The sequence below is a fragment of the Corvus hawaiiensis genome, chromosome 22 (assembly GCF_020740725.1).
Source record: "Corvus hawaiiensis isolate bCorHaw1 chromosome 22, bCorHaw1.pri.cur, whole genome shotgun sequence".
NCBI classification, from domain to species: domain Eukaryota; kingdom Metazoa; phylum Chordata; class Aves; order Passeriformes; family Corvidae; genus Corvus; species Corvus hawaiiensis.
Window position 1 is genome coordinate 2,014,152 of NC_063234.1, and position 26,604 is coordinate 2,040,755.

At 51.6% G+C, this 26,604-nt stretch overlaps 1 protein-coding gene across 7 annotated transcripts in view; it reads right to left on the bottom strand.

Moving 5' to 3' along the window:
• ACAP3 (ArfGAP with coiled-coil, ankyrin repeat and PH domains 3) overlaps positions 1 to 26,604 on the bottom strand; it is an 80,621-nt gene that overhangs the window by 39,824 nt on the left and 14,193 nt on the right. For all 7 annotated transcript variants that reach the window (XR_007207892.1, XR_007207893.1, XM_048326110.1 and 4 more), the window contains exons 2-3: positions 3,379 to 3,436; positions 325 to 444 (exon numbers count right to left, since the gene is read on the bottom strand). Coding sequence is in view for 5 of the 7 variants with exons in the window: in XM_048326110.1 (XP_048182067.1) it covers positions 325 to 444; positions 3,379 to 3,436 (178 nt within the window). In the remaining 2 variants the exon portion in view is untranslated. The remainder of the gene's footprint in view (positions 1 to 324; positions 445 to 3,378; positions 3,437 to 26,604) is intronic.

The following is a 26,604-nucleotide window of genomic DNA, read 5'->3' on the forward strand; positions in this document are numbered from 1 at the left end:
ACCTGTCCTTGCCAGTCCAGAGCCCAGATCCACGTGTGCCTGCGTGGGCTGGTTACCTCCCAAATCCCTGATGCTCACTGACCTAGATTCCCACAACCTTCCTCAAAGTCTGCATCTGCCTGCAAATCGTGCATCTCACCCTGACCTTCCAGCTTGGTGTTCTCAGGCAGCCTCTGCATCCCTCCAAGCGTAAAATCTCATTTTAAGTGGCTGCTTAAGCAGCAGAAGGGGCTTGGATTTGTGATCCATTGGATCCATTGCCAGCAGCAGGGATCTGAGCAGCCCCCAGCCCTCCCTGTGCCCCCTGCCCCACCCCAAACTCACCGAAATCATCTCATCCTTCTTGCACTGCTGCGACAGGTCCCGCACCCCGCTGACAAAGTGCTTGTTGGTGGTGATGTAGACCTTGCCAGCCTCAATCATGCCACTGCAGAGCTTCACCAGCTGCACGGGGACACAGGGACAGGCTCAGCACTGGGATTGAACCAGCCTGGGTTTGTCCCACATCAACCCCAGAGCTTTGGGGCAAACACCCTTCCCATTCCTGCTGTGCTGGGAACCTTCACCGGCAGGAGCAGGGATGCAAATCCCACCCCAGGGCATGTCCTGCTGTCCACATGCCACTTGTCACTTAGGGACAGCAGGCCCAGGCTCTCCCCTGAGGGCAGATGGATCCAGCAGCCCGTTTTTTCCAGGGGGTTTCTCCTGCTTGGTCCATCATGAAAGGAACCTGATCACACAGATGGGCCAGGGAGGATCCAGGATTGACTCCTTGGTGCTCAGAGAAAGGGAAAAACTGCCTAAAATCTCTTTGGGAGCATCAATCAGAGCCCAGCTGACTGTTGTACTGGTGTGTACTGGTGGAGACTGGTCCTGCTCTTACCTTGGAGTGACAGGAAGCCAGAATTCAGCTTTTCTATCCCGTTTTCCTTTACTCATCTGTTTAACCCACCCCAGCTGTGAGCAGACAGTGCCAATCTGAGCTCCCTCACAGCTTAAACCATCAGGATTGCAGATTAATGAAATATTTCCCACATTCCTGCAGCTCCAGGAATCTTTGCTGGGAGGAATTCCACCTCTGGGACTCGGTGCAGCCTTTCTGATGGACCTGGGAAGAGCCTTTTTATAGGGATGTCACCAGGGAAAAACGGGGTGGCTTCCCCCTCTGGAATTTGCTGCAGCACCAGGCACCCATCCCCAGACAGCCTTTATTAACTCTGGATAATTTAACAGCTGCAGGGAACATTCCCAGACTTCCACAGCAAACTGGGAGTGGAGCTTTAGCTTGGAATTCTTGGCCATTGGCCTCTCTCCTTTCAGACCAAGCTCTTTGTAAAACAACCTAAAGATAAACCCATAAACCAAAGGATATTTGCAACAGCAAGGGCTGCCCACGGAGAAAATATTTTTGGGGTTGGTTGGTTTTGTTTGCTTTACCTCATCCCTGTCCTGGGCTCCTGAATTAAGTGGAAAACTTGCTGCTGATAATGAAAAACAACATTTTACATCCTCAAAACCCAGCAGCTTTTTAGGCATATTCGTTTTCCTAACGAAAAATGGGGTTTTTTTTCCTGCCAACCAGCCTCACCTACAGGCTGGGAACGAGGAGCTCTCCGCTTTGGTTGGATGCCAAAGCCCCGTGTGCTGGTTTGGGGCTTGGGGTTTGTTCTGTTCCTGCAGCCCCGGGGCTTTGGGGTTTATTTTGGGGTCTGCTCTGTCTGCATTGCAGAACAAGCTCTGTAAAAGCACAGCTGAGCAGATCTGAGTGCACAAATAAAAGTATCTGGGGTCACACGTGGCCCATCTGAACCTCCAGCCTTCTCTCTCACACCCTCCCCTGCCCCTGCAATCCCAAGATCCCCTCCAAACCCCGGGAAGAAAAGCAAACAGCTGCAGTTCCTTCACATCTGGAGCCCAGACTGCACTCGGGATTTGGATGGAGCCTCTGGAAAGGAAATCCAGCCTCTCCTGCAACGTGGCAGCTTCCAGAGCACCTCTGCAAACAAAGCCCTGTGGCCAAGGCTGTGTCCCCAGGAGCTCAGGGCCAGCCAGCAAAATCCCAATCCCAAGGGAGCAGTGGAAATGGGATAAAATGTAGGAAATCTCTGGCTGAATCATTGCCACTGTTTTACCCTCAGTTAAACAGGTGATAAAAGATAATAATTCATAAACCAAGGGCTCGGGGGCACAGGAAAAGGCAGAGTAAAGTCAGGCTTTGTCAGGCCAGTCCTGGCAGCTCTTTAGGACTAACATTCCCACCTGGAAAGGCTGCCCTGGGCATCTCACACAGGAGAGGAGCTGGGCCATCCCAGGCTGATTTATTAGGAATGGGAATGATTGAATCTGGTCCAAAGTTACCCTCAGAGGAATTAATTTGAGCTCCAGTGGTTCTCCAGCTGCAAATCCCAGCCCCACTGCCCTGGCCCCGGGCTGACAGTGACTCCTGCACTTCCAGCTCCATCCTCCTGGCTCCAGGATTGTTCCTGGCACTCCAAATCCCCTCCCTGCAGGGCACTGTGCCACAATCAGAGCAGTTTTCACCCCCTGCTCTCTTTAGGGAACCCAAATCCCTCTGCAGCCTCCCCAGTGCCACCAGTGCAGACAAAGCAGTCCCAGCAGCTTGATGAGTAAAGAGGTTTTATAGGACACAGCCTTGCCTAGGGCTTGTGGCTTCCACACAGCTCATTTCTCCCTCAGACACGGGAGAATCTCAGATAAAAAGCCAGCAGCTCTTCTGGCTCCTCTCCTTCGTTTCTTTCTATTTTTGTTAAGAAACAACATCTCAGACGAGGAGGAGCGGGGGTGAAAAAGCCAACTTGCAGCACAAACTAAAAACTGGGTCTAAAGAATCACCAGCCTAACGCAAAATGGCCAGACTGGTCCCTCAGAGGGCATTTCCAGTGTCACATCCCAGAGAGTGGCTGAACAGCAGGGCCCTTGGGTCCCCGTGAGGACACCAAACACCTGCAATGGGGCTGCAGCTGCAATGGGGCCCTTGGGTCCCCATGAGGACACCAAACACCTGCAATGGGGCTGCAGCTGCAATGGGGCCCTTGGGTCCCCATGAGGACACCAAACACCTCCCACCCCACACAATGTCACGGGCAGGGGGGTGGAGAGGGGACAGCCAGCACTGGAAGAACTGCCCAGGGCAGTGAGAGCCCTCTGGGATGCAGGAGCAGGGCGAGGAGGTCAATATTCACCAGCAGGGTCTGGCTGGTGCTCCTGTCCCAATTCAGAGGTGCCCTGCCAGGCCTGGGGACAAGCCTGGGGTGTTAAACATCGATTTATGGGCTCAGGTTTTAGGGGAGACCCTGCAGGGATGTTATTGCTGAGCAGGGACTCACCAGTCCCCCTCAGACCCCAAAGTGCCCTCACCTTGTCGAGCTTTGCCTCGATCTCCACCACATCTGTTTCCACCTCATCGATGGTTGCCCTGCAACGAAACAGCGACGAGGAATCATTAACTGGCAACAAGGAATCATTAATTAGCAGTGAGGAATCGTTAATTGATGGCTTGTGATGACTGGGGAAGAGGCCAGGAAGTGGTGAGCAAGGATCAGAGGGGCTGAGGGCTGCGTGGACAGGAGGAGGGGCTCGTCATTCCCACTTGGATGTTTCCTGCTGCTACAAAACCTCAGGGCTGAATCGCTCAGGGGAAGGCTCAGGAATGAATTCCAGGCATGGGGAAAGAGATGGAGATTATTCCATTATTCCATCTCCTGTCAGCACCACAGAGAAATTCAGGTGGGTTGGGAAGACACCCCCAGCAAACTCATTGAGTGGCTTCGTTCTGCTAATTACCAGCAGTGCTAATTGTCACAGGGAGAACCATTGCTCCATCCATTCCCATCAGGCACAAATTCCCTGTTCCAGCCTCACCAAACCCCGTTTCCAGGCTGTACCTCTGCCTGAAGAGGTGAATGATGACCTTTAAACCTCAGGAACCAGCACTCAAACAGAAACAGAGCAGCCCTCTGGCCACTGAACACCAAAAGGCTCCTCCACACACGTGGGGCTTTGCTTGGATAGGGAAAACTCTGCTCCAGGATTCTGGGATCTGCTTCCTTTCCACGCCACTGGACAGATGTGACAGTGAGGAGCTGTCAGAGCCCAGCTGCAAAGGTCACCGGGCCTCCCTCTCCCAGTGAAACATTAACATGACATCAGCCACTTGCAGGAGGCATTCCCAGACTCAGGAATGTGGTTCTGGAATGATTTTTGGGAGGCCAGAGTCCAGCAGAGTCCCTGCAAACCTGAGAGTGTTCCCTGGCAGAGCACTTGAACACGGATTTCTTTAACCATACACCTGGGAATGTGGTCAGCCTCCCACCACCCTCCTGCTCCAAGGATTTGAAATCCAAATTTGACTGCAGGGAGCTTCTTAGGTTTGTGGGATCAGGAATTAAAAGGTTGCTTCCTGAAATATTCCAGCCAGGGTTTGAAAAAATCCAGGGTGAGCATGTGCCAGCTGCAGGGACAGCAGGGGAGGGATGGGATTCGGAGGGACATGAACTGATCCTGCCCTCAGGAAAAGGACAGGACACCCCCAATCCAAGGGAACAGCAGAAGGAGCCATCAGGATTTATGCTAACTCTGAGGCTCTGGGTGTCTTCACCCCAGGAATATTCTCCAGTGAAAAAGTGCTGGGTTGTCCCTTCTTTTTCCTCCAGCTGCCTCCAGAACCCCAGCAGAGCCCTGACCTCCCTCAGCGTCCCTGGAAAATGAAATCCAAGCTGGAGCCCAGCCGGCCCCGTGCCCAGGGCTTTGGCCACCATCGATCTGCCACCACCAGCCCTTGGGAAACACAGCCAAAAAAAGGGATTTTTTTTCCCTGGAATAACGCAGCGCTCCCGCTCCGCTGCCTCCCATACGGCCGCCCCACACAAAGGCAGCGTGGCTGTGCCCGGGGCAAAGCTTTTGGAAAGAAAAGGAATCATTAAAGAGGCTCCTTTCAGGCTTTTTCCCCCTCTCCCAGCTATTTTTGTTCCCCGGGTTCGGGACTCGTGTGCCTTCATGCATCGCGCTCTCGTTGCCAGATCCAATTTTTCCACTCGGTTTCCTCGTGCTGCTGATAGCTGGACACAAAAACCAGCTTGAAAAAGGAGAAGAGCTGGTTTTTCTGGGGATGCTTTTCTTTCCAGGGAAGCAGGAGCAGCCATTGTGGAAGCTGGCAGCAGATTTCCTGCCAGGAGGTGGAGAGAGCATCTATAATTTTCTCCCCATTTTTATCCCAGCCCGTGGATATATTTGGACTCCGTGGAGGAGGGAGACGTTTTTGGGGCTGGGATCTACTGAGGGGTGAACACGACGGGCTGTGGCTAAGAGGGCACGAAATTGGAGCTTTTTATTTGGGGTATGGGCTTGATGGGAAAGGTTCCAAAGGGTTTTAATCCAAGGGCAGAGATCCCAGGGATTTATTTGGCTGTAATGGAGTTCCAGGAAGCAAAGGGGGACATTTATCTATCCTTTTCAGGAACACTTTTATATCCAAAGGAAGTCCTTGGGGAGAGGAATTCTGAGGCTGAGGTGGGGCTGGGGTAGTGCAGCCATGCTTCCATTTGGGATAAACTGGAAAAGGACCCCAATACTCAATCCCAACTCCTCCCACACACCTGATCCTGCTGCCCAGGGATTTTTCTTTCTGCACCTCAGGACCTGATCAACACCTGATTTCCCACCCTTCAAGGGCACACCATGCCCAAATCCATCCCTGGGTTTTGGGGGTTGAAAAAATATCCTTTTCCTGCTCACTGATGCAATTCCAGAGCCCACTGATCCTGCTTTCCTTGAGGAATAACGATTTCAGTCCAAGTGCTCGCAAGCTGAAGGCTCTGCCAGCTCCATTCCCAAATTTAAATCCTCCCACCACTCCCCCAGCGTGTCAGAGATGAAAGGCAGAGCCTTCCCAGTTACACAAGCAGGCTGAGGACCTGGAATGACTCCTCAGGGATGAGTTAATGCCACCTCAGCACTGCCAAGCTGCTCCATCCGGGAGGAATCTGGGAATGGGAATCCACATCTGCTCCCCACCCATCCCATCCCATCCCACAGCATTTGTGCCTCCTAAGCAAAGCCCAGGCTCAGGAGCACTTGGGGATGCTCAGCACAGCCTCTCCCAGCTGCAGGAATCCAACTCTGCCAAGAATTGGATCTTTTCACCCCCCCCAAAAAAAAAGCTGGGCAGCCCCAGAGCAGCTGGAGCCATGTCCTGGCTGGGTGCCCTGCGTGTTTCCTGATGCTCTGCTCTTCCTGCTGAAGCTTTGCCAGGCCTTTTTCCGGCAGGAGGGGAGGGAAAACAATCCCTGGCCTCATCTAAAGCCCTTCTGAGTTTCCTTGCCCAGAGAAAGCAGCGATTCCCCACAACCCAGAGGGCTCCACGTTGTGCATTTTGCTTTATCCTTCAGAGAAGCCACTCAGAAACGGCAAAAATCCACCAAATGTGACAAAAATCTCACCAGAAGAGGTTTTTCTATCCCGTGGGGATTGGAATAATGAGCTCTAAGAGCAGAATTTGCCTCATGCCTCCTCTGACTTGCTCCCAGTTCCAGCCAGGCACCAGGATCCCAATCAGCTGCATCCCAAAAGCGATCCAGGCAAAGGATTCCTGGAAAACTGATCGAGCTGAGGCTGTGGCTGTGTGGGAGGCCAGAACTGGATTTTACAGGCTGTGCTTGGAGAGAAGGATGGACAAAACCAAAGGGAAAATGTCCCCCTGGGTGCAGGTCTGGGATAGCACAGCCACAAAATCTCTCTTTAGTTGGATTTTCATCACCTCTGACTCCTGTAACAGCATTAAAAAGAGCTGGGTGGTGGCTGGAGCCATGATCAGGCCTAACAAAGCTGGGATCAGCTGAGCCTTGATCCCTACTTTGATCAGCTCCCTTTCCAGGGAGACTGCAAGCACTCCCTGAGGAATCCACCTCTGGCAGGAGCCGGGGATCCTCCGGTGACCAAGGCCATGGATTCCATGGATAAATTCAGCATGAAATGATCTCCTTTCACAGCTGAGGCATGAAGCAATCAGCAGACATTGCCAGAGAGGCCTGGCTGCGTTTTCCTGCTTTTCCTCCAGGCTGGAATCGCGGCCGTGGTTTGCTTGGCATTTCTTTGTTCCCTGACACCAACACCCGCGTGAAGAGCAGCCGAAACCCAACCCCAAAACGGGGATTAAGAAGCAATAACGTGACCTAAAATTGCTCCGTTACCTCTGGCAACCAGCAGGAGATGGGAAACAAAAGCATTGAAAGTGTAATTCCCACTATTAAGTGCTCTCAAATCGGCCACTCACCCTCCCAGCTGTCAAAGCTGCCTTAATTAACCATTCCCTTCGTTCTCCTTGGGAAGTGCTGTTGGTTTTCCTCACTTTTCTGGCAGGGAAATTTAGAAATAATACAGAGGCTGAGGGGTTTTGATGGTCAGGAAAACACAGGGGTTTTCTGCAGGTTAGAGCAGGTGAAATGTGTGCGGGGAGGGCTCGTTTGTGCCTAAAATGAGCATTTTTACAGAAAATTGTACAGAAAATCATGCAGAAAATTGTACAGGAAAAATATACAGAAAATTAGACAGAAAATTGTACAGAAAATTAAACACACATTTATACCCAAAACCTCTCTCAGTCGCCACCCGGAGCTGCAGCTCAAAAGCATCTCAGAGCTTTTTCCTTCCCAAAGTTGCCCCCAAATGCAGCTCCAGCTCCTCGCAGCTCCAAGTGAGCTCATCCCACTGGGATCCCAGCCAGCTCCCAGGGCAGTCAATGGGAAGAAATCCCTCCAGCAGGAGCAGGAATGCTTCCGGAGAGCTTCCCTCCCTCTTCCTGCGCCAGTGCCAGCTCGGGCTGATTTGTGGCTCTCCCACGTGGGAGCCAACTACTACAGGGTGTTGTTACCACTCCCCTACAAACTCCTGTGTTCCCATAAAAGCCTCTCCCAGCTGGAAAGGAGGGATGTTGGAGCTCCCCTGAGCTGTTCCCAGCTGTTCCCAGGATCCCAATCTCTCCCCTTTGGATGGATCATAAATCAGGAGCGCCGCACTCAAAGCTTTTGTACCTCGTGCTGTGCCCCGTCAACACCTGAGCGGGGAATTGCTAAAAATCCCTCCTTGCACCAGGAATTCAGAGGGGGATAAACCCCACTGGGTGAGCAGCAGCAGCAGGAATGACTGTCAGATCCAGGGAAACAGCAGATCCCTGTCTTGCAGTGACAGCTCCCCCCAGAAACATCTTGCATGGCCAGGGAAAGGCTCCTGCGTGAGCCTGATGTGGTTGGAAGGGAGCCCCTGGAATGCTCAGATCCCAGAAAATGTTATTTATCCCCCCCTGGAGCAGCTGGAGCCCTGCTGAACCCAAATCAGGCCACTCAGGGCCCTACAAGATGTGGCACTGCAGGGATGCTCAGGGTCTCCCTCGGTTAATTCCATGGGACAGAGTGATTTCCATGGCATTTCCAGAGGTCAGGATACAAGCCAGGAACTCCTGGATCCTGTTCCTGGTGGCCACAGCATCCCTGGGAGCTTTACCACCAACTCTGTGCCCCATTATTGCTGTTAAAGACTCAGGATGATTAATAAATAGCATAAGTAGCAGCGGCAAAATGCTCAGAGGTGGGACCTGTGGGTGTGCAAATATTACTACCATTATTATTACCACCATTATTATTATCATTATTATTATTATTATTATTTCTGACTGATTTCTATTTGAAACAGAGTGAAACCAACGTCTGCCTCGGTGAGACGAGCTCTGCCTGAAATAAAAAGGGGGGGTTTGGCACAAAACCAAAGCATTTCTCATCCAACTCCTTCTCCCAGAACCATCAGCAGCCTGACAAGGGCACTGACAGCTGCCAACTGCCCCAACTTTCTCCAGGAACTCAAATAAATGTTTTCCTTTAAGGAAAAGAGGATGAATTTTACGGATTTTAAGCTCCACCTCCCTATCTTTGTCTTCTGCCAGACGCTGTTTTTGGAGGTAAAATGAGGTAAACGCCACTCTTTGGATTTTTAGGTCGCTCTTTAGGTTTTTAGGTAGTTTTGAATAATTTATGAACCTCCCTAAATATCGATCTGAGGGCTCCTGTGCCCTCTGGTACCCACAGTTCTCCCTCCTTCCTTCCCAAGGATCAGCGCCCTTTGCATCCCTGTCCATGGGAGTATCACCATGGCAACGGCTCCACGGTGACGGTATCCATGGCAACCACACCCTCCCGGTGATTTCCATGGCTTTTTCCTCCTGGAAATGGCCGGGGAGTGGTCAGGGCATGAGTGCGGCCACAGGTGTGTGAGGGTGAGGAGTGGGGATTTGGGATAACATTGGAAATAGGAGTTTAAGGAGAAAAGGAGCTGGGAAATGACATCAAACAGCAGCTCAGCCTTCCCAGCTCACCTGGAAAAAGAGGATTTGGGAAGGGAATGAAGGGAAATCCTGGATCAGAACTCCCTCCATGAATCCCAGCCACTCCTGAATCCAAATCTCCCTGAAAACACGGATGGAGCCTTGTGTGTTTCACACACAGCTCATGGCTCAGGGGGGAACGAAGGCACAAAAACGGGGCTCAAATGGTTGAACTTCAAAAAGAAAAAAGTCCTCTCAGCCCTGGGCCCAGTTTTAAACTGGATTCCTGTCGGAAGAGTCAACCCAGAACTGGGCAAAGGGTTTTTTTCTGCTTCTCCCAAGCAGCCACACGTGGGCCAGGCACAGCCCTGTCCCCTGCTCCTCTAAAAGCAACCAGCCACCATTTCCAAGCAATTCTAATCCCAGTTTCTAATCAAGCCAGGCTCCCCCATCACATTCCCAGCAATCCCAATCCTTAGCCCTTGCTCTTCCACAGCACCACTCATCCTCTTCAGAACCTGGCTTGGAGTTTCAATGGCAAGATCAAGGCAAGCTGGATTGAAACTCATTTTGGTGGAAGAGCAGTGACACTTCAGTAATGCTGAAATTCTGTTCCAGAGCAGCAAATTCGAATTAAAGAATATCCGGAGTTGGAAGGAACCCACAAGGATCAAGTTCTCCAAGTGCAGGTGATAAAGAACACAGAGAATAGAAATTAGAAGTTTTTGGTTCCCCCCGAAGTTGCTGATGGAGCTTAAAGACTAATGAGCAAAAAAGATGAAATAATGTCCAAGTGGGCACAGGCTTCACTTCTCTCTTTGTGGATCAGTGGGAAATCCTGCCTTTCCCATCCTTGGGAGATGAGATCCCGGTCTGGAAATCAGGGAAAATGCCCCTCCACCATTCCCGAGCCTGCTGTTCCCTCCTCTCTCCCATCCTCGTCAAGCTCCTGAGCAGCTTCATTCGCTCCCTTCAGATTCCCGGGAAAGGCAGCCTTTCCCTTGTCCCCGTGTCGTTTATCCCCTTTTATCCCTGTCCCCAGCTCCCGTCTGGCTGCGCTGGGGGAGGGAATTCCCGCAGTCCCCGCTCGCACAAAGGAAAAGTCAATGTTTATCCGGTTCTTTGGGATGGAGATCACAGCCCGGCCCACCAGCCCGGGATAAACGCCTGGCAATGCCAAATTCCAAGGGTGGGGCTGGCCAGGGAGCTGTCTGGTGGCTCGGAGCGGAGTCTGGGCTGTGTCCTCACCTCTGGCATGATTCGGGCGAGTCATCACCACCAGCTCATCGCTGCCACTTCCACGTGCTGTGAACTGCCCTTAATGACAGCCGTGACACCCTCGCAGCGCTGCCGATGAAAGGCACCGCTCCCAACACTGCCAGGCATTTATTCACACCCCCTCCAGTGCTGACAAGGCAGCGGCACAAAGCTCCAGACAAACCCTGACCTACATTCGGAGGAGTTCTGCTGGAAGCTGCCACATGTGATGCTCCTGCCCGAGTCAGCAGCGTCCACCTCGGCAGGGAATGCACAGCTGGCCCTTTCCTGCTGCAAAGATTTTTTTTTTCTCTTTTTTTCCCAGCCCCAGAGCAAAGATTTTTTTTTTTTTTCTCTCTGTTTTTTTCCAGCCCCAAAATTGAGGGCTCTGCTGCTGGAGAGCAAAGCGAGGTTTGAAACACCCCGTGACACTTCAGATTCCACCCAGGACAGGGCAGCGCTGCTTGGAAATCCTCTCTGAGGCACAGGCTGGGCACAGGGGTGGCACAGCCCGCTCTTGTGATGCCAGCAGGGAAAGGAATTCCCACAGAACAGCTTAACTTGTCAGAGGAGGAGGACAGAGCTCCTTCCTGAGCTCCTGGAGCAGGTTTATCTCCCTGTCCTCATCCCACCCTGCTGGAGTGCAGGGACGCTCACTCATGACTAATTATCTTGCTTAATCAGGTTAAGGAAAAAAGCCAATTTTGCTGGAAAACACAGATTTCCTCCCTGATTTCTGTCCCTGTGAGGAATTGGCTGCTGGAGCTGGAATCTCCCAGCGCTGCTCCTCTGCCTGCCTGGTCCCAAAGGGAGCATCCATGAGGCTCCTGCCCCAAACAGCTCTGGCAGGGATAAAATCTGGCCCAGGTGAGTGCCAGGATGGATCCCTGACAGCATCCACAGCACCAGGACACCTGGAGGAGGGAATCCTCCAGCAGAAAGTTTGCTCAGACCCTTGAGGTCTAACCTGGAGAGTTAAATTAATCAATAAATAAACGATCCCACAGTGTTTACACAGTGAGAGCATTCCCAGGGCACTGCTTCATGCTCTGGAAGCAAAAACCAGGGAGAAAACCTCCAAAGGTGGGTGGACATCCCAGTCACCACTGGAAAAAGGCTCAGGAAACAACCCTGGGGAATATGGAATTGAATATGGAAAGTTCTCCAGCAGGGATTGTAAACCTTCCCCTCACTCCCAGCAAATTCCATGTGGGATCTGCCATGTCCCAAAAGCTTCCCCCAGCTCCATGAGCGGGAACCAGGGTGAAGAAAACACCTTTGCCAAACCAGTTGCACTGGTACAGCCAGTGGAACAAACTGGATCCAGGGATATCCCCAGTATGGGATAAAATAAGGAGTTAATGTCAAATCCTGCTGCATTTAAACCCCCCCCAGGTGCCTGGCTGTCCCAAGGCTGAGCTGGCAGACATGGATGGCTCTTCCTAAGCTGGGAATGGGGACAAATCCTGGTTTTTTGGCTCCACCTGCATTCCAGCAAAACTGGGATCCCACAAACTGGAACCCCACAAAAATTCCATTCACAAATCCAGTGTTTTCCTCATGGCCGAGATAAAACTGAGGGAAAGAATTCTCACCCCAAGCCGCAGCAGGTCAAGCTGCAGGTTGCTAAAGTTCCCTAAATAAATAAAAATCTGTTCACTGTGCTTTTATTCAAGCAAACAGGGAATAAAGCCAGGCACAAAAGTCAGGAGGAGGCATTTGGAGGGGGTATTTTGGAGGTCTGTCCATGTGTGCTTGTCCATGGAGCTGTGACTGCAGCAGCCACTTCCAAACACGTGACAGATCTTAAAATAGGAGTATAAAATCCCTTTTTTAAAAAAATTTGCCTGTGGCCTTTTCTCTGGAACCACGAAGTCTTTGATTTCTCCCATGTGATCACTCATTAGCAGAAGCTGCAACTTTAATTTAAAAAAACCCCAAATATCACAAATTAATGATCAGCCTGTCATTTGGGCAGCAAGGGAAAGCAGACAGGTTGGATTTTCTGGCATGAGCCACACATCCCCCACTGCTGCCACAAATACCAGCCTGAATTCTGAGCCAGAAGGGCAGGACAGCTGCAGAATCAGGGGAGAGAGGCTGTGGGTGGCTGAGGAATTGCAGAATTGACTGGTAAATGTCTGCATGTTAAATCCAGGCCTTAAATCACACCCCACGAGTGACAAATTAGGCCCTGCAGCTGGAGGCTGAGGCCTGGTCACTGATCTACATCAAATCAGAAGACATCAGTAGGGGTTAAACAGGATTTTAATTCGAAAACAAATCAGCTGGATGCAAAATAGGGCAGCCCTGCACCTTGCTGGTAACGGTGTGGTAAACTCAGGGCCTGTGACTCACTGGAATTCCACAGGAAAGTTGTTTTGGGGGAAAAAAACCACCATTGGCAGCAAATCTTTCTGAGAAACCCTTCTGCCTCCAACCAGAAAGAGCTGGAGTGAGGACGTTGTTTAGTCTGGGATGTTAATGCTGGGGAGAAAGCTTTGTTTTATTCCTAAATATTCGCCCTGCCCCACACGGAGCACACCCAGCTTGGCTGGGATGCAGGGCCTGCGTGCTTGGAACCTCCAGCTGGAATGCAGAGGGATCCCAGGGAGCCACGGGAGCAGGGAACAGTCAAAGGACACGCTGGCAAAACCAGGGGGTGCTGCAAGGCAGGAGAGGGCTGAGAAAATGATGCAGGGAGGGAAGGGTGGGTTAGCAAAGAGAAGTGGGAGAAAGGAAGGGAAAAATGCTTTTTTTGCCTCTCCAGGGCAGAGTTTCCACTCATCCATGAAGCTGCTGATTTATTCCAGCTGGGAATGCAGCCCTCAGCTCCAGTTCTGCATCCTGGCAGCCAAAGAGAGCCGTGGCTTTGCTTCCTGTGCCACTTTGTGCTCCAGAAGCCCGGGCACCGCTTGTGCACCTGGGCTGGCTCTGCTCCCTCCTCATCCCCTTCCCATCCCCTGGAGAGCCAAAAGAGAGAGAAAAAGGGGGAACTGTGGTGGGAAATGGTGAGAAAGTCCCATTGAGAGAGGCAGAGCAGTGGCAGGTGTCCCTCTGGGGCCCTGGCAGGGCTGAACATCCCCTGGCTCCCGGCACAAATGCTCCCACACGCTCACACTCCGCCTCTTGTTCCCAGGAGCTGCGGGACAGGGAACCATCTCTGCTCTGGGGGCAGGGGCTCATCCTGCACTGATTGCTGCTTGTCCTCGGCCTCTGCCCGGCGACTTCGAGCTCATGGAGTGCCCGTGGCCCCGCACGTGGGGCAGGGACAGGCTGGGCACGGGGACAATGCCCTCCCTTGTGGCAGCCGCCACAGGAGCTGCATTGTGAGCCCCACACTGGGGCTGTGTTCCCTTGGCTGCGTCCCCACGATTCTCCAGCTCTGTGAGATTCCCAACCCTCTGCCAAGGCTGGGCCTTTTCATGCTGGCCTTGGCCTTCCCATTTCCCAGCACTGGCAGCCAGGGATGACATTCCCAGCTCTCTGTCACCCCACTCGGCTCACAGAACCCTCAAATTTCTCCTTTCTGAACCCCAGAAAGGGCCTGGATTGCACGAGGAATGTGGCATTGGCACTGCTCCCTGTGCCAGCCTTTTTTCCCCTGTGTTTTCCCGCTCTCCCTGCTGAGACACCAGGAAAAATCAACCTCCCCAGAGGTTCAGGTGCCTGCTCAGCCCCTTCCCTGAGTACAGGTAAAACAGGGACACCTGAAGAATGCTGATGGGATAAACATCATCCAATGATGATGAATTTCCATGTCTGGAAGCAGCAGGGACACTCAGGACTGTCCAGTCACGCTGGCATCACTCAGAAAATTCCCATTGGTCACTGCAAGACCTGACCCTGCTTTGCCAACATCTGCTGATGTCCAGTGTTCCTCTGTTTCCAGGTGGAAGGAATTCCTTTTTACCCCAGAAAGCAGCGATATCCAGAATTAAACTTTTTGGATCCACAGTGCATGGAAGAGGACAGTAAACATGACATTAAAAATCCCCAGCCCACTGGGAAATACTGGGAGATACTGGGAAGTGCTGCCCAGCAGATCCAAACCATCCCTGCACGACGCCTCAGACCCCCTGGCATTCAGGTGCACAGCTCCAAACCAAATTGCTGCCCTTGAATCCCGGAAAATCATCAAATAATCCCAGAAAATTATCAAATAATCCCAGAATGTCATCAAATAATCCCAGAAAATAATGAAATAATCACAGAAAATCGTCCTGGCCCTACCCAGGACACCCCAAAAATCCCACCCGGTGCCTGAGAGCGTTGTCCAAACGCAGCCTTGGGGCCGTGCCCATTCCCTGTTCAGTGCCCCACCACCCTCTGGGTGAAGAACCTTTCCCTAAAATGCACCCTAAACCCCCTGGCACAGGGATCTCCATCCCAGCTGGAATCTCTCCCCCACAGGCTCAGAAGGAGCCGTGCCCCATTATCCAAAGGCAGAGAGAGCATCCACCACTTTCCCTGGATAATCCCTTAATTAGTGTGGCCTCCAAAATAATCCTGTTGAACTCTTCACACGCAGCCCAGTCGAAAACCAGATCCCAGGGAAATGCCCAGCCTGCCATTCCCAGTTGCCTTTTTTTGGAGGAGCTGCTTCATTCCCTTTTTCTCTCTGCTCCAACAGGTTGTGCCCAGCCCTCCCCATCTTCCCGCAGCCCTAATGAGCCTTTGATTAACACAACACAGCTTGCTGCACTTGCAGGCCAAAAGATTTTTTTCCCCCATTCCAAGCTGGCAACAGCTCGTCTGCAAGGAAAACCATTCCCATGCCAGCTCCGTGGAGGATGGAGGAGCAGGATGGGGATTAAGACATGATTAGCTCGGCCTCTTTGGAGGGGAGTGGGAAGAAAATGTTGTTACTGATTCATGCAGACAGATAAGGGAACAATTGCTCTGCTGATCCAGCGTGGCTGGGAGTCAGGGATGTTTGTGTGCCCTAAAGCACTGGAAAACAAGCTCCCATCACGTCCTGAACCCACACAGGAATCAGGGAATTAGAGAGGGGCTGTGCTTTAGGCATTAAATCCCTGAGGGTCAGAAAGTGCTCCCTGAAATCAGACTCTGGAGGCTAAAAAGACAACTGGTATTGTTATATTAAATAATTATTATTCTTGCACCCCAACCTGTGTTTTGGGATACAACAACAATTATTTCTCCTTTCTCAGAGCGCTCACATTGATTTCTGTGTGCTCTGCCCTTCCAGCTGCACGTTCTGAGCAGGACAATGTCTGGAAAGGTTTCCTCACGCTGCCAGAAGAAACAAAAGTCTTGGATGAGGGACGCTGGCTGGGGAAAAGAGGGGGCTGGCTTTGGACTGGGCTCTGAAAATGCCTTTTCTCCCCTCTTCCCACTCCCTGTTTCTCCTCTGATTCATGAGGAAACCACAAAGCAAACTCAGGGCTGGATGAGATTTGGATTTGTGAATGTTCTGGGTTTTGGGTTGGTTTTTTTTTTCCATTCACTTCCACCCCCACCAGCCTCACTCTCCTCCCTTCACCCCAGCCCAAAAACCTCTGCAAACTTCCACGAGTGTAAAAACAACCAAAACCTGGCCTTGGGTTTAATTACCTTGTACTTAATTACCAGCACTGGGAGTGATAATGGCAGAATTCAATGCTCTTGTTTGGTTCAATGCTGCTTAATTTGATTTATCTTAAGCTTTACAAACCCTTTAAACACCTTGGTGTGAGGACAGGCTTAGATAAGCCAAAGACCAAAGTTATTCAGTGGTTTTAGGTGTTAGGACAGGCTTAGCTGAGCCAAACCCCAGAGTTACTCAGCGTTTTTAGGTGTGCATCCCTCTGCCTCTCCAAGCTCCTGCTCTGAAAATCCCATTCCAAGACTTTTTTGTGACCCTCCCCCTTGAGCTCTTCCCATCCCCAGAAGGTTCTGGTGCAAAATCCAGCAGAACCAATTCAAATTACCTCTGTCACTGCTTTTAGAACATATTTTATGTACTCCAGCCTGTGTCTGCTCGATAATGGGATTGAAGGGGATTTTTCTGAAATTTCACAAGCCACCCAGGTCTTTCTATAGGCACTGAAGTGCTTTTAAAATTCCCCCACCGGCTCTAAAATGAGATTAATTCCCCATCTAACAAAGAATTGAGGGAAAAAAACTCTGCTAATGCTTGTTTACAAGCTCTGGGTGATACAAGGATGGATTAATCTGACTGGAAAGGCTGGAAAAAATCTCCTGAAAAACATTGGAAAGAGCTGATGGGGTTTATCCAAGGCTTCCTTTCCTTGGGAAACAGGTCCTGCTGAGGGCTGAGTGGGAGGGATCACACATCAAAAGCTTGGATTATGCAATCCCAGGGCTAGGAGCAGCTCAGGCTGGGGTGGCACTGGATCCGTGGGGGGTTCCAGAAAGTGGGAGCTGCTGGGAATTTTCTGGAGGGGGAAAAAAAAAAAAGAAAGGAAAAAAAAAGGTATTTTCTGGAGAAAAAGAAGGGGTTTTTTTGAGAAAAAAAAGGTGATTTATGGAGAAAAAATAAGTATTTTTGGAGAAAAAAAAGGGTGTTTTATGAAGAAAAATAAGCATTTTTTGGAGAAAAATTCCTTTGGAATTTCGCAGAATTGTGGGATCATTTGAGGTTTGAAAAGACCTTGAAGCAGCCATCCACCAGCACCGTGTTCACCACTGAACCACATCCCCAAGTGCCACATCCACGTGGGTTTGGAACATTTCCAGGGATGGTGACTCCACCACTGCTCTGCTCCCAAAATTTACACCACCTTCCATTAAAAAAAAATTCCCTGATATTCAGTCTAAACCTCTCCTGGCACAACTTGAGGTCATTTCCTCTCCTCGATTTCACATCATGGGAGTTTCTTTGACAGATTTTTCAATGCTGAGGTAAAAACTGGAATAAAATCCAGAAATTCCTGCAAAGCTGCACTCCCAGAGCTCCAGGAAAGGCCAACACCCAAATCAAGAAGAGAATTGATCCACCTGATGCCTCATCCAGGGCTTAAAATCATAAAATGACACAAGGTTTGGGTTGGGAGGTGTTGGGGAAGATGTTGGGGAAGATGAAACAGGAAAGCCTTGGAAATATGATTGCCTGACAAAAGATTTTGGGAATATGAAAACTACAGGCAACATCGAAATGAAAGCCACTTTTGAAATACCAGGTCTTAGTTACTGAACAACTAGAAAACAATGGTATGGCCGACTGAAGTAATCCCCTCTTGATGGAACAATACCCTCTGCTTGCAAACAGGTCCAAGGGTCAGAGCAGACCCTACTAGCTCAGCAGAAGGGGTCCAAAGAGTAGTTTTTAGAAGTTAAGATGTAACACTCTATGGTAATATAAGAACTCTTATAGGCTGTATGTAAATGCTATAGGATTTGTATCTTGTATTAGATTGGTTAGTGACAATTAGAATATTCAGTACAGAAGATGATTTATTGTATTGTAACCAGGACTTCAGACATTCCTCACTTCCACTTCTATTCTTGCTCTTACTCTTGCTCTTACACTCTCTCTCTCTCACCCGTTCACTCTCTTGGGCCTGCTCAGAGCTGAGTCTACCAGCTCTGAGCAGTGCCCCAATACCCACGCCCTTTACAATAAACCGACTGTGTCCCAAGACCTGCCTAAAGAGATCTCTCGTCTCCATCCGTCACCGTCTATGTCCGGCCGTCCCGACTGGACCCCAGAACCCCGTAACCTACAGTCTGGCGCCCACCGTGATTGCCGAACCCACACCCATAACCTACAGTCTGGCGCCCACCGTGATTGCCGAACCCACACCCAGCACCTGCAGCCTGGCGCACAACGTGATTGAACGCCCGGTTCAGCTTTCTCCATCTGTAGGACTTTTCTCCATGGACGGTAACTAAAAGACCAGTTATAGCCACCTAGAACGTGTCGTGAGCACGGCATACCGATGCTGCGCATCGTAATAGCTGGAGCTCTGTAATTCTGCTGAGGCAGCCTTCGAGCACAGGGTTTACCTGGAGCTCTTGGAGGGAATTGCCTGGCAGTCCTCGAGCACGGGCCGCCACTGCTGCGCAGCGGCCCCCTGGAGCTCTTTGAGGAGGTCTGCCGTATCACCCCTCGAGCACGGACACGCTGCTAAGCAGTACTGACCGGAGCTCTGCGGAGGGAAATCTGCCGCACGCCCCGAGCACAGGCGAGTAGTGCTGAGCACCGCCCGCACTGGAGCTCAGTGCGGACCCACCCGTGAGGTCCTGAGCACGGAAAGCCGTTGCCAAGCGACGCCTGAAACCGGAGCTCTGGGAAAGGACCGAAAAGCGGCGTCCTGAGTGCTGAGTGGAGTGCCTGGCCAGCCCCCGCACGACAGACATCTGAGTAAGGACGCTGCTCCTGCGACATCACCTAAGTGAGTATCATACTGGTCTAAAAAAATGGGACAAACCCACTCTGCCCATGACAGAGATCTCTATAAGCAACTTAAGCATTTACTTATAAGCTCTGGTCCTAGTCAGTTGCCTAAACACGAGCTAAAAAATCTTTTAGAATGGACCCGACTTAATTTCCCAAATGCTGACCGTTCAGCCGTCTTTACAAGAGACTTTTGGGACACAGTTGGAGTTAAGCTCTTTAATAATATCTCCTACCGGGATATGGCAGCTGCACAGCTGCTCCCAGCTTGCAGAGCGCTGGTAGAGCTGTTTGCTGCGGTGGCGCCGCCCGCAGCAGTCACCCCGCCGAGCCCGGTTCCAGCTGCGAGTCCGCCCCTTGCCGTCGCGAGCCCGCAGCGGAGCACGGCCCCCGCCCCTCCGCCGGACCCCGCGGCTCCGATACCCGCGGTCCGGCTGACGCGCGCCGCCCCGCCCCCCGCGCTCGCGGCCCCCGCGCCCGTTACCCCGGCCCCAGCCACCCCACCGGACCCTACGGCCCCTCCCGCCCCTCCCGCCATCCCGTTCCTCTCCGCTGCCCCATCTCCCGCGGCCCCCGCTGCCCCATCTCCCGCGGCCCCCGCTGCCCCATCTCCCGCGGCCCCCGCTGCCCCATTCCCCGCGGCCCCCGCTGCCCCATCTCCCGCGGCCCCCGCTGCCCCATCCCCCGCGGCCCCCGCCTTCAGTGCCAGCGTCTCCGCGGCCCCGCCCCTTGCCCCTGCCCCTCCGTGCCCCCCCCCCAGTTCCGTCACCGCGGCTCCACCCCCCCCTGCTGCCGTCATTGCTACCCCACCCCCCGCTGCTGACATCATGATGGCCCCGCCCCCCGGCGGTACCCCGGCGGGGCCAGCGCCTACCCCCCTGCTACCTACGGGTGTTACCCCTCCCCCAGCCGCGCCGGTTATGGCCATGGCTGCCATTATAGCCGGCCCCCCGCAAAGCCAAGCGGCGACCCTTCTTCCAGCCCCCCAGGTCCCCCCCCCCCACACGGCGCCGATGATAGCCATTGTTCCATCTGCGTCCGCCGCTGCTGCGTCTTCACAGTCCCCTGCCGCTCCCGAAACACTGGTGCCTACAGCGCCGGCCACGGCTGTCCTGCTGTCTCCGGCACCCCCTGTGCACGTTACCGCAGGAACCCTACCCCCCCACCTTGCCGTTCAAGCGCGCACAGCACGCCCCGAGCGGTCCCCCGGCCCCGTGGCGGCACAGCAGCCGCCTGTGTCTACTCCCGCTCCTCCTGCCGTTTCTGTGCGGTTCCCCAATCCCGGCACACCATCGCTTGCGCTGGGAGCGCCCCAGCTCCGCGAGCCACTTGATGCCGGTGCCGCGCTGCCTGCACGAATGTCTGCAGTCTCCCCCGTACCTGCCCCTGCTCCAGCTACGTCTCCCGGCACTGCAGCCCCGTCTCCCGCGGCACCACCACCCACCCCAGCCCAGCCTACAAGCTTCCAGCAGCAGCACGCCGCCATCCAGCCACCAGCCCTCCTGCCTCCCGCGACCGCAGCCCCAGCCCCTGGTTCTGCAGTCCTGCCATCTTTCGCTCCGCCCGAACCGCCCGCCACACGGACTGCTGCCCTTACAGCCTACCGCGCGGACCTGATGACGCAACACGCGCATGCGCCATTGCTGCAACTCCCGGACCAGTGGTATCAGTCCGCTCAGACTTCTCCAACCTCAGCACCGCTCCCGGGACCAGCCGCGCATCCTCCCGCGACTCCGCCGCGCAGCTCCACCCCGCCTCCTCGCCCGCCGCCACCGAGATCGGCTGCACCACTCCCGAACTCTGCCGTTCCATCGCTGCCCCTGCCGGGTCCCATCCCCGCGCCGCAGCCGCCCCCGCCGGGGTCCCCCGACACCGTACAGCCGTATCCCTCCGCGCAGCGCAGCCTTGCCTCAGAAGCCGCGAGCAGGGGGGGAACCGAGAGCAATAATGCAGCTCCAGTGGCAGGGGAGACGGAGAGCCCCTCTGCCGGAGCTGATGCTTTAAATCTAACACAAGTAAACTCTGAAAAGCAGCCAGATTTGTTTGCAATAAGCCCCAGAGTCCCGCCGGCAAGCGGCGGGGATCTTGCAACCCAGAAAGAGAAAACGAATTCTGAAAGTTTGTCAGCTCTACCTTCTGAATCAAAAAATCCTCCAAAGTGCTCAGATTATTCTAAATTAACAGATTGCCATGAAATAAGACCCCAAATCTATAAAGATAAAAGTCTTAGTCTATTAACTAAGCCTGTGATAGCTAGCCAACAGCCTGACAGTCCTAAAATGTGGGCTCCCATCTCCACTCTCCAAATTAAAGAACTAAAAAGTGCTGTAAGATACAGTGGCATTTGCTCACCGTATCTTAAACAACTGCCAAAAAGTACCCTAAAAGGAACACATCAAACTTTAAAACGCATTTTAAATCAACAGAAAAGGGGAAAAGCCCAGGCTACACCTCAAAGAAGGTTGAATAAAGCCTTGTATGTTTTTAATTTCTTGAACAGCTCTGCAGAAGAGCCTGAACCCCCCATCTTCAGACATTTCTTAAACAACAAAAAAGCAAAACTGAAAGAGCACCCTCCAGTTTTAATTAAGAATTTAGCATCAGGAAAAATAGAAAGACCTTATGATCTTATAATGTGGGGAAAGGGATTTGCATGTCTCTCCACAGGTGAAGGAACCAAGTGGATTCCAGCAAAGAACGTGAAGCTGTACCACGCATCAAAGCCCACTGTCTGTTCCACTTCAGGCAGTGACCCCGCGAGTAGAAGCCGAGAAGCCGGCACTGAAATGTGAACTCGGCAGAACCACTGAGAGAAGATTGTCTGCCAGAAACAGCTCGAGAAAAGAATGGAGTTTTAGCATTATTTGTGTAGATGCATGTTGCTTTTAACCTTTTGTTTTTGTTTTTATAATGAAGCTTTACCTGTAAATCAACCAAAGACAAAACCTAAGGGACCTAGCTAACCAAATTACAACAGATAACTCGTCTTGGCTAGACAGTTTGTTTGATGGTTGGAGCTTTGCACCCTGGCTAAGGGAACTCTGTAAAATAGGCTTGATTATTCTAGTAGTAATAATTATAGTTTTAGTAGCAGTACCTTGTATACTTCAGTGTGTGCAAAAAATGACGAGTAAGACTATGTCTAATATCTTAATTGTCCATCGAAAAGGGGGAGATGTTGGGGAAGATGTTGGGGAAGATGAAACAGGAAAGCCTTGGAAATATGATTGCCTGACAAAAGATTTTGGGAATATGAAAACTACAGGCAACATCGAAATGAAAGCCACTTTTGAAATACCAGGTCTTAGTTACTGAACAACTAGAAAACAATGGTATGGCCGACTGAAGTAATCCCCTCTTGATGGAACAATACCCTCTGCTTGCAAACAGGTCCAAGGGTCAGAGCAGACCCTACTAGCTCAGCAGAAGGGGTCCAAAGAGTAGTTTTTAGAAGTTAAGATGTAACACTCTATGGTAATATAAGAACTCTTATAGGCTGTATGTAAATGCTATAGGATTTGTATCTTGTATTAGATTGGTTAGTGACAATTAGAATATTCAGTACAGAAGATGATTTATTGTATTGTAACCAGGACTTCAGACATTCCTCACTTCCACTTCTATTCTTGCTCTTACTCTTGCTCTTACACTCTCTCTCTCTCACCCGTTCACTCTCTTGCTCTCTTGGGCCTGCTCAGAGCTGAGTCTACCAGCTCTGAGCAGTGCCCCAATACCCACGCCCTTTACAATAAACCGACTGTGTCCCAAGACCTGCCTATAGAGATCTCTCGTCTCCATCCGTCACCGTCTATGTCCGGCCGTCCCGACTGGACCCCAGAACCCCGTAACCTACAGGGAGGGACTTTAAAGCTCATCCAGTTCCACCAGGGACACCTTCCACTACCCCAGGGGGCTCCGAGCCCTCTCCAACCTGGCCTGGGACATTCCCAGGGATGGGAATTGGATGGGAATTCACCCTTCACACTGCCTGGCAGACAAATAGAACCCAAAAAAACTGAGAGGCGATCATCAAAAAGCAAGCTGGAAGCAGCAATGGAAAAGGACTGGGAGCTGGGAGGAAATCCAGATGTTCCCAAGCCCGCAGCTGCTCCAGAGTGGATCCAACAGCAAATGTTCCCACACAACGTGGAGAAATGGCTCAGCAGCGCTGAGGAGAAGCCCATTCCCTGCCCACCTCACACATTCCCTGCCTGGATTTTCAGTGGGAATGCCAGAGAGCAGGAGAAATGCAGAGCAGTGCTGGTTCCACAGCCAGCGTGGAGAGAACATCTCCATCGCTGCAATGGAGCCTCAGCTGCTTTTGATTTAATTAACGAAGGCCTCGTTAGCCTTGGGAAGCAGCAGCTCTGGGAGTGCTTTGAAAGGGCTTTTTTTTCTCCACACATGAGCACTTCTCTTCTGATAATCCCATTCCAAAGATTAACAAAGGGAATATTTCACCACGTGCCTCATTCAAAGGAAGGGGAGCGAACCCCACATCTGCCTTCAGCTGCCACAAACTGCTGGCAAAATATTCCTCCAGGCTGGATCTCCACCTCCACAGCCACTGTTGAGGCCATCCAGCAGGGATCCACAGGATTCCCACATTCCAAGCCAAGGATGCTGCTCTGGCACAGCCACCTGCTACATTTTTGGCCAGGTGAGAGGTGGCAGAAGAGGTTTTGGGTCTAAGAGGAGGCAGGTTGTGTTTGGAGACCCTGATCCATGGAATATCCATTTTTCCAGTGTTCTGCACAGCCAACATCCTCTCCCTGCACTGGGAAGTTGGGAATGCAGAGCCCTGAGTGAGATGTCCTGGGAAGAAAAGGAACGAGGAAAGGATTTGGTGCCTGGGTTTGATTTGAGGCTGAGTCAAGGCCAAGCCACGGCCCTGGATTCTCCATCCCTGAGATCACACAGGCCTGGACTGGAAAACAACTGCCAAAAACTCCTCAGAACTGGTGGCTCTGACACACCAAGAAGCCCGAAAAGCACAAAATTCAGCCTTTCCCCTGCCCAGAGCCACAGGGAGTTTGATTTGTTCCAGGGGTTAATGCTCCAAAGGGGTTTTTCCTCCATCCCAGGCACAGGAATGACCCAAAACCACTTCAAAACCACCACGTTCTCTTGGGGAAAAGGCAGGAACAACACCCAGCACCCTGCTTTAGTTTCATCCTCACATTTCCAAGGCTCTCTGTGCAGGCACGAGCTCAATTTCAGCCCTGCCAAGCCTTAACGCGGCCTTTGCTCGTGGTGTGAGGGCTTCCTGCACATCCAGCTGATGTAAATAAGGAATAAGAAAGAGATGGATGCTTTTTCTGTGTGAGAACACCCAAATGCGTGCTCCAGCTAAGCAGAAATAGTGGCTGGGGCAGTTTGGGCCTGGTCTGGAGCTCAGGGTGCCTTCAGCCAGGCCTGATCCCACAGCTCTGATCCTTCCCAAAGCTTTGCTATCAGCCTGGGAACATCCCCGAAATCCCTGAGCTGCTGCTGCTGATCCCGGTTTCCCTTTTCTGCCCAGAAGTGACAAAGCAGGAGGCAGCTCCTGCCTCACATTCCGGCGAGCCCACAGGAAACCATAAATCACCGGGAAAACACAACACCCAGGCAGAACTCGCAAAAGGCCAACACCAGGATGGCCTGAGGGGCTGGGGAAAGGGAACCAGCAAAGAAAACCAGACATAAAGTGGGCACTAAACCCCACTTCCACTTTGGGAGGGGTCCTGCTCCAAAAAGTAGAGGAAAATTGAGGGGGGGGCAAGTAGAATTTTCCCCTCTTTCAAGGGGATATTTAGAGGCACAAATATTCCTCTTCTTCATGGCCTTCCACCACCCCATTGCCTCTCCTGTAAAAAAATAATAATAATAATGACAATAATAATGGTAAGAATGGTGGTAATAATAATAATAATAATAATAATAATAACACCCTTTTGGCAGGAGAGTGTTGAGCCCCCCAAGTGTCACCTGGCAGAGGTCTCAGGTGGCTTCAGGGACACAGAATGACCCTGCCAGGGGCCAGGCCCCAGCAGGATGGGCTGTGGGGTGAGAGGAAAAGCTGAGTTTGTGTTCGGAGGGAAGTGGGAGAATCTGTGAGGTGCTGCCTTGGTTTGGTTCCTGGAACCCATTTGGGGTGTCCCAAATGGATCTGGTGGGGTCAGTGCCACCTGCCTGGCCATGGGAGCACAGTGCCATGGCATCCAAAGGGTTTTGGGCATTCCTGGGAGCTTGGCTGACACAGAGAGGTTGGTTCAGCACATCCTCAGTGGGACCACCCCCTGGGGAATCTCCTGGAAAATCTCTGGGACAGAACCTGCTCCATCACCCCCCAGGATGAGGGTTTAGGCAGCAAGGATCTGCTTTGTTTAGAGGTGACTCTGGTCAAAACAGCTGAGCTTTGCTCTGGCCCAGATAAATCTATTTATAGCAAGTGTTATGCTAATTTCACACGGATCGGATCCGCTGGCACTGCTGCAGGAATAATATTTTCTGCTACCTGTCCTTTTAACCACCCTGAGCAGCCCGAAACCATTTAATTCTCAAATCACCAGCATTGTGTGTTCTCCTTCTGCTTCCCTTTCCAGACAGCTCCATTCCCTGCTGATTTCCTCCCTCTGGAAATCGCTGCTTCACCGCAAAATTTACACTGGGCTTTGGAGTAAGTGGGAGAAACCCAGGTAAAAACAGATTGTAAAAATAATTTTAAAGCCACTCGCTTTTAGTCACTAAAAAAAAATTTAAATTGAATTGTTTTAATCACATTACCTGAGGTTCGTGTCAGGTTTTGTAAAGAATAATTCATTTACTGCCCCTCTTGTGAGCTAAGGAGTGTGGAGGGGATTGAACTCATTAAAATGTCTCTGTCCTTGGGATAAAGGTTTGGTTTTTTTCTCCCACCAATTGCTTAATGGAGAAATGGTAATAGAAAAGCTGTTTTTAGTGGTTGTGTTTTGCTCCAGGATAATGGAATAAGCTGTATTTCTAATCTTGACTAAAATCTCTCCACAGATGGCTGCGGGCATGATGCAGATGTGGGAGGCTGTGCCAGTGTGACCCTGGGAGCAGGAAAGAGTTTCCTGCAGGAAAAAATCCCAGGTGGAACAGCACAAACTCACGCACTGTGACACCAAAATCATCTCTCTCTTCGTTGTTTTATCCTCATTTGGGTTTGGTTATTTTTTTTTTTCAAAAGCCTGCTGAAAAATCTCTTCTGCCTTTCAGGGATTGCTCAAAAACTTGAATTTCTCATCAAAACCATCAGCTCCAGCTCCTTTCCCACAGAGCACCAAGTACCACCAGAGCCAAAACCTCACTCTTTAGAATGCCCAAATCTGCTTTTCACTTTGCAGACATTTCCTGGCGTTTGGCGTTCTCTTTTTTCCCATTTTCCACAGAGTTTAATGCAGGTACACAAGCCCTAAACCCACTTTGCTCCGAGGTGAAGAGATTCTGTGCCCAAACTCAGCTCTGGCTTTGGCAGCAGCGCTCTGAATGTTTCTGCACGGCTCCACAAAGCCCCAGGTCTGTGTCTGGAACATGTTAAATGTCAGTTTACAGCTCCTACCCTTCCCTGAGAGGCTGGAGGTGGATGTTTAGACAAGGTTTTGAAGCACGATGAGTAAGACTTCGGAGGTTTGGTTGCTTGGTGTGTTCA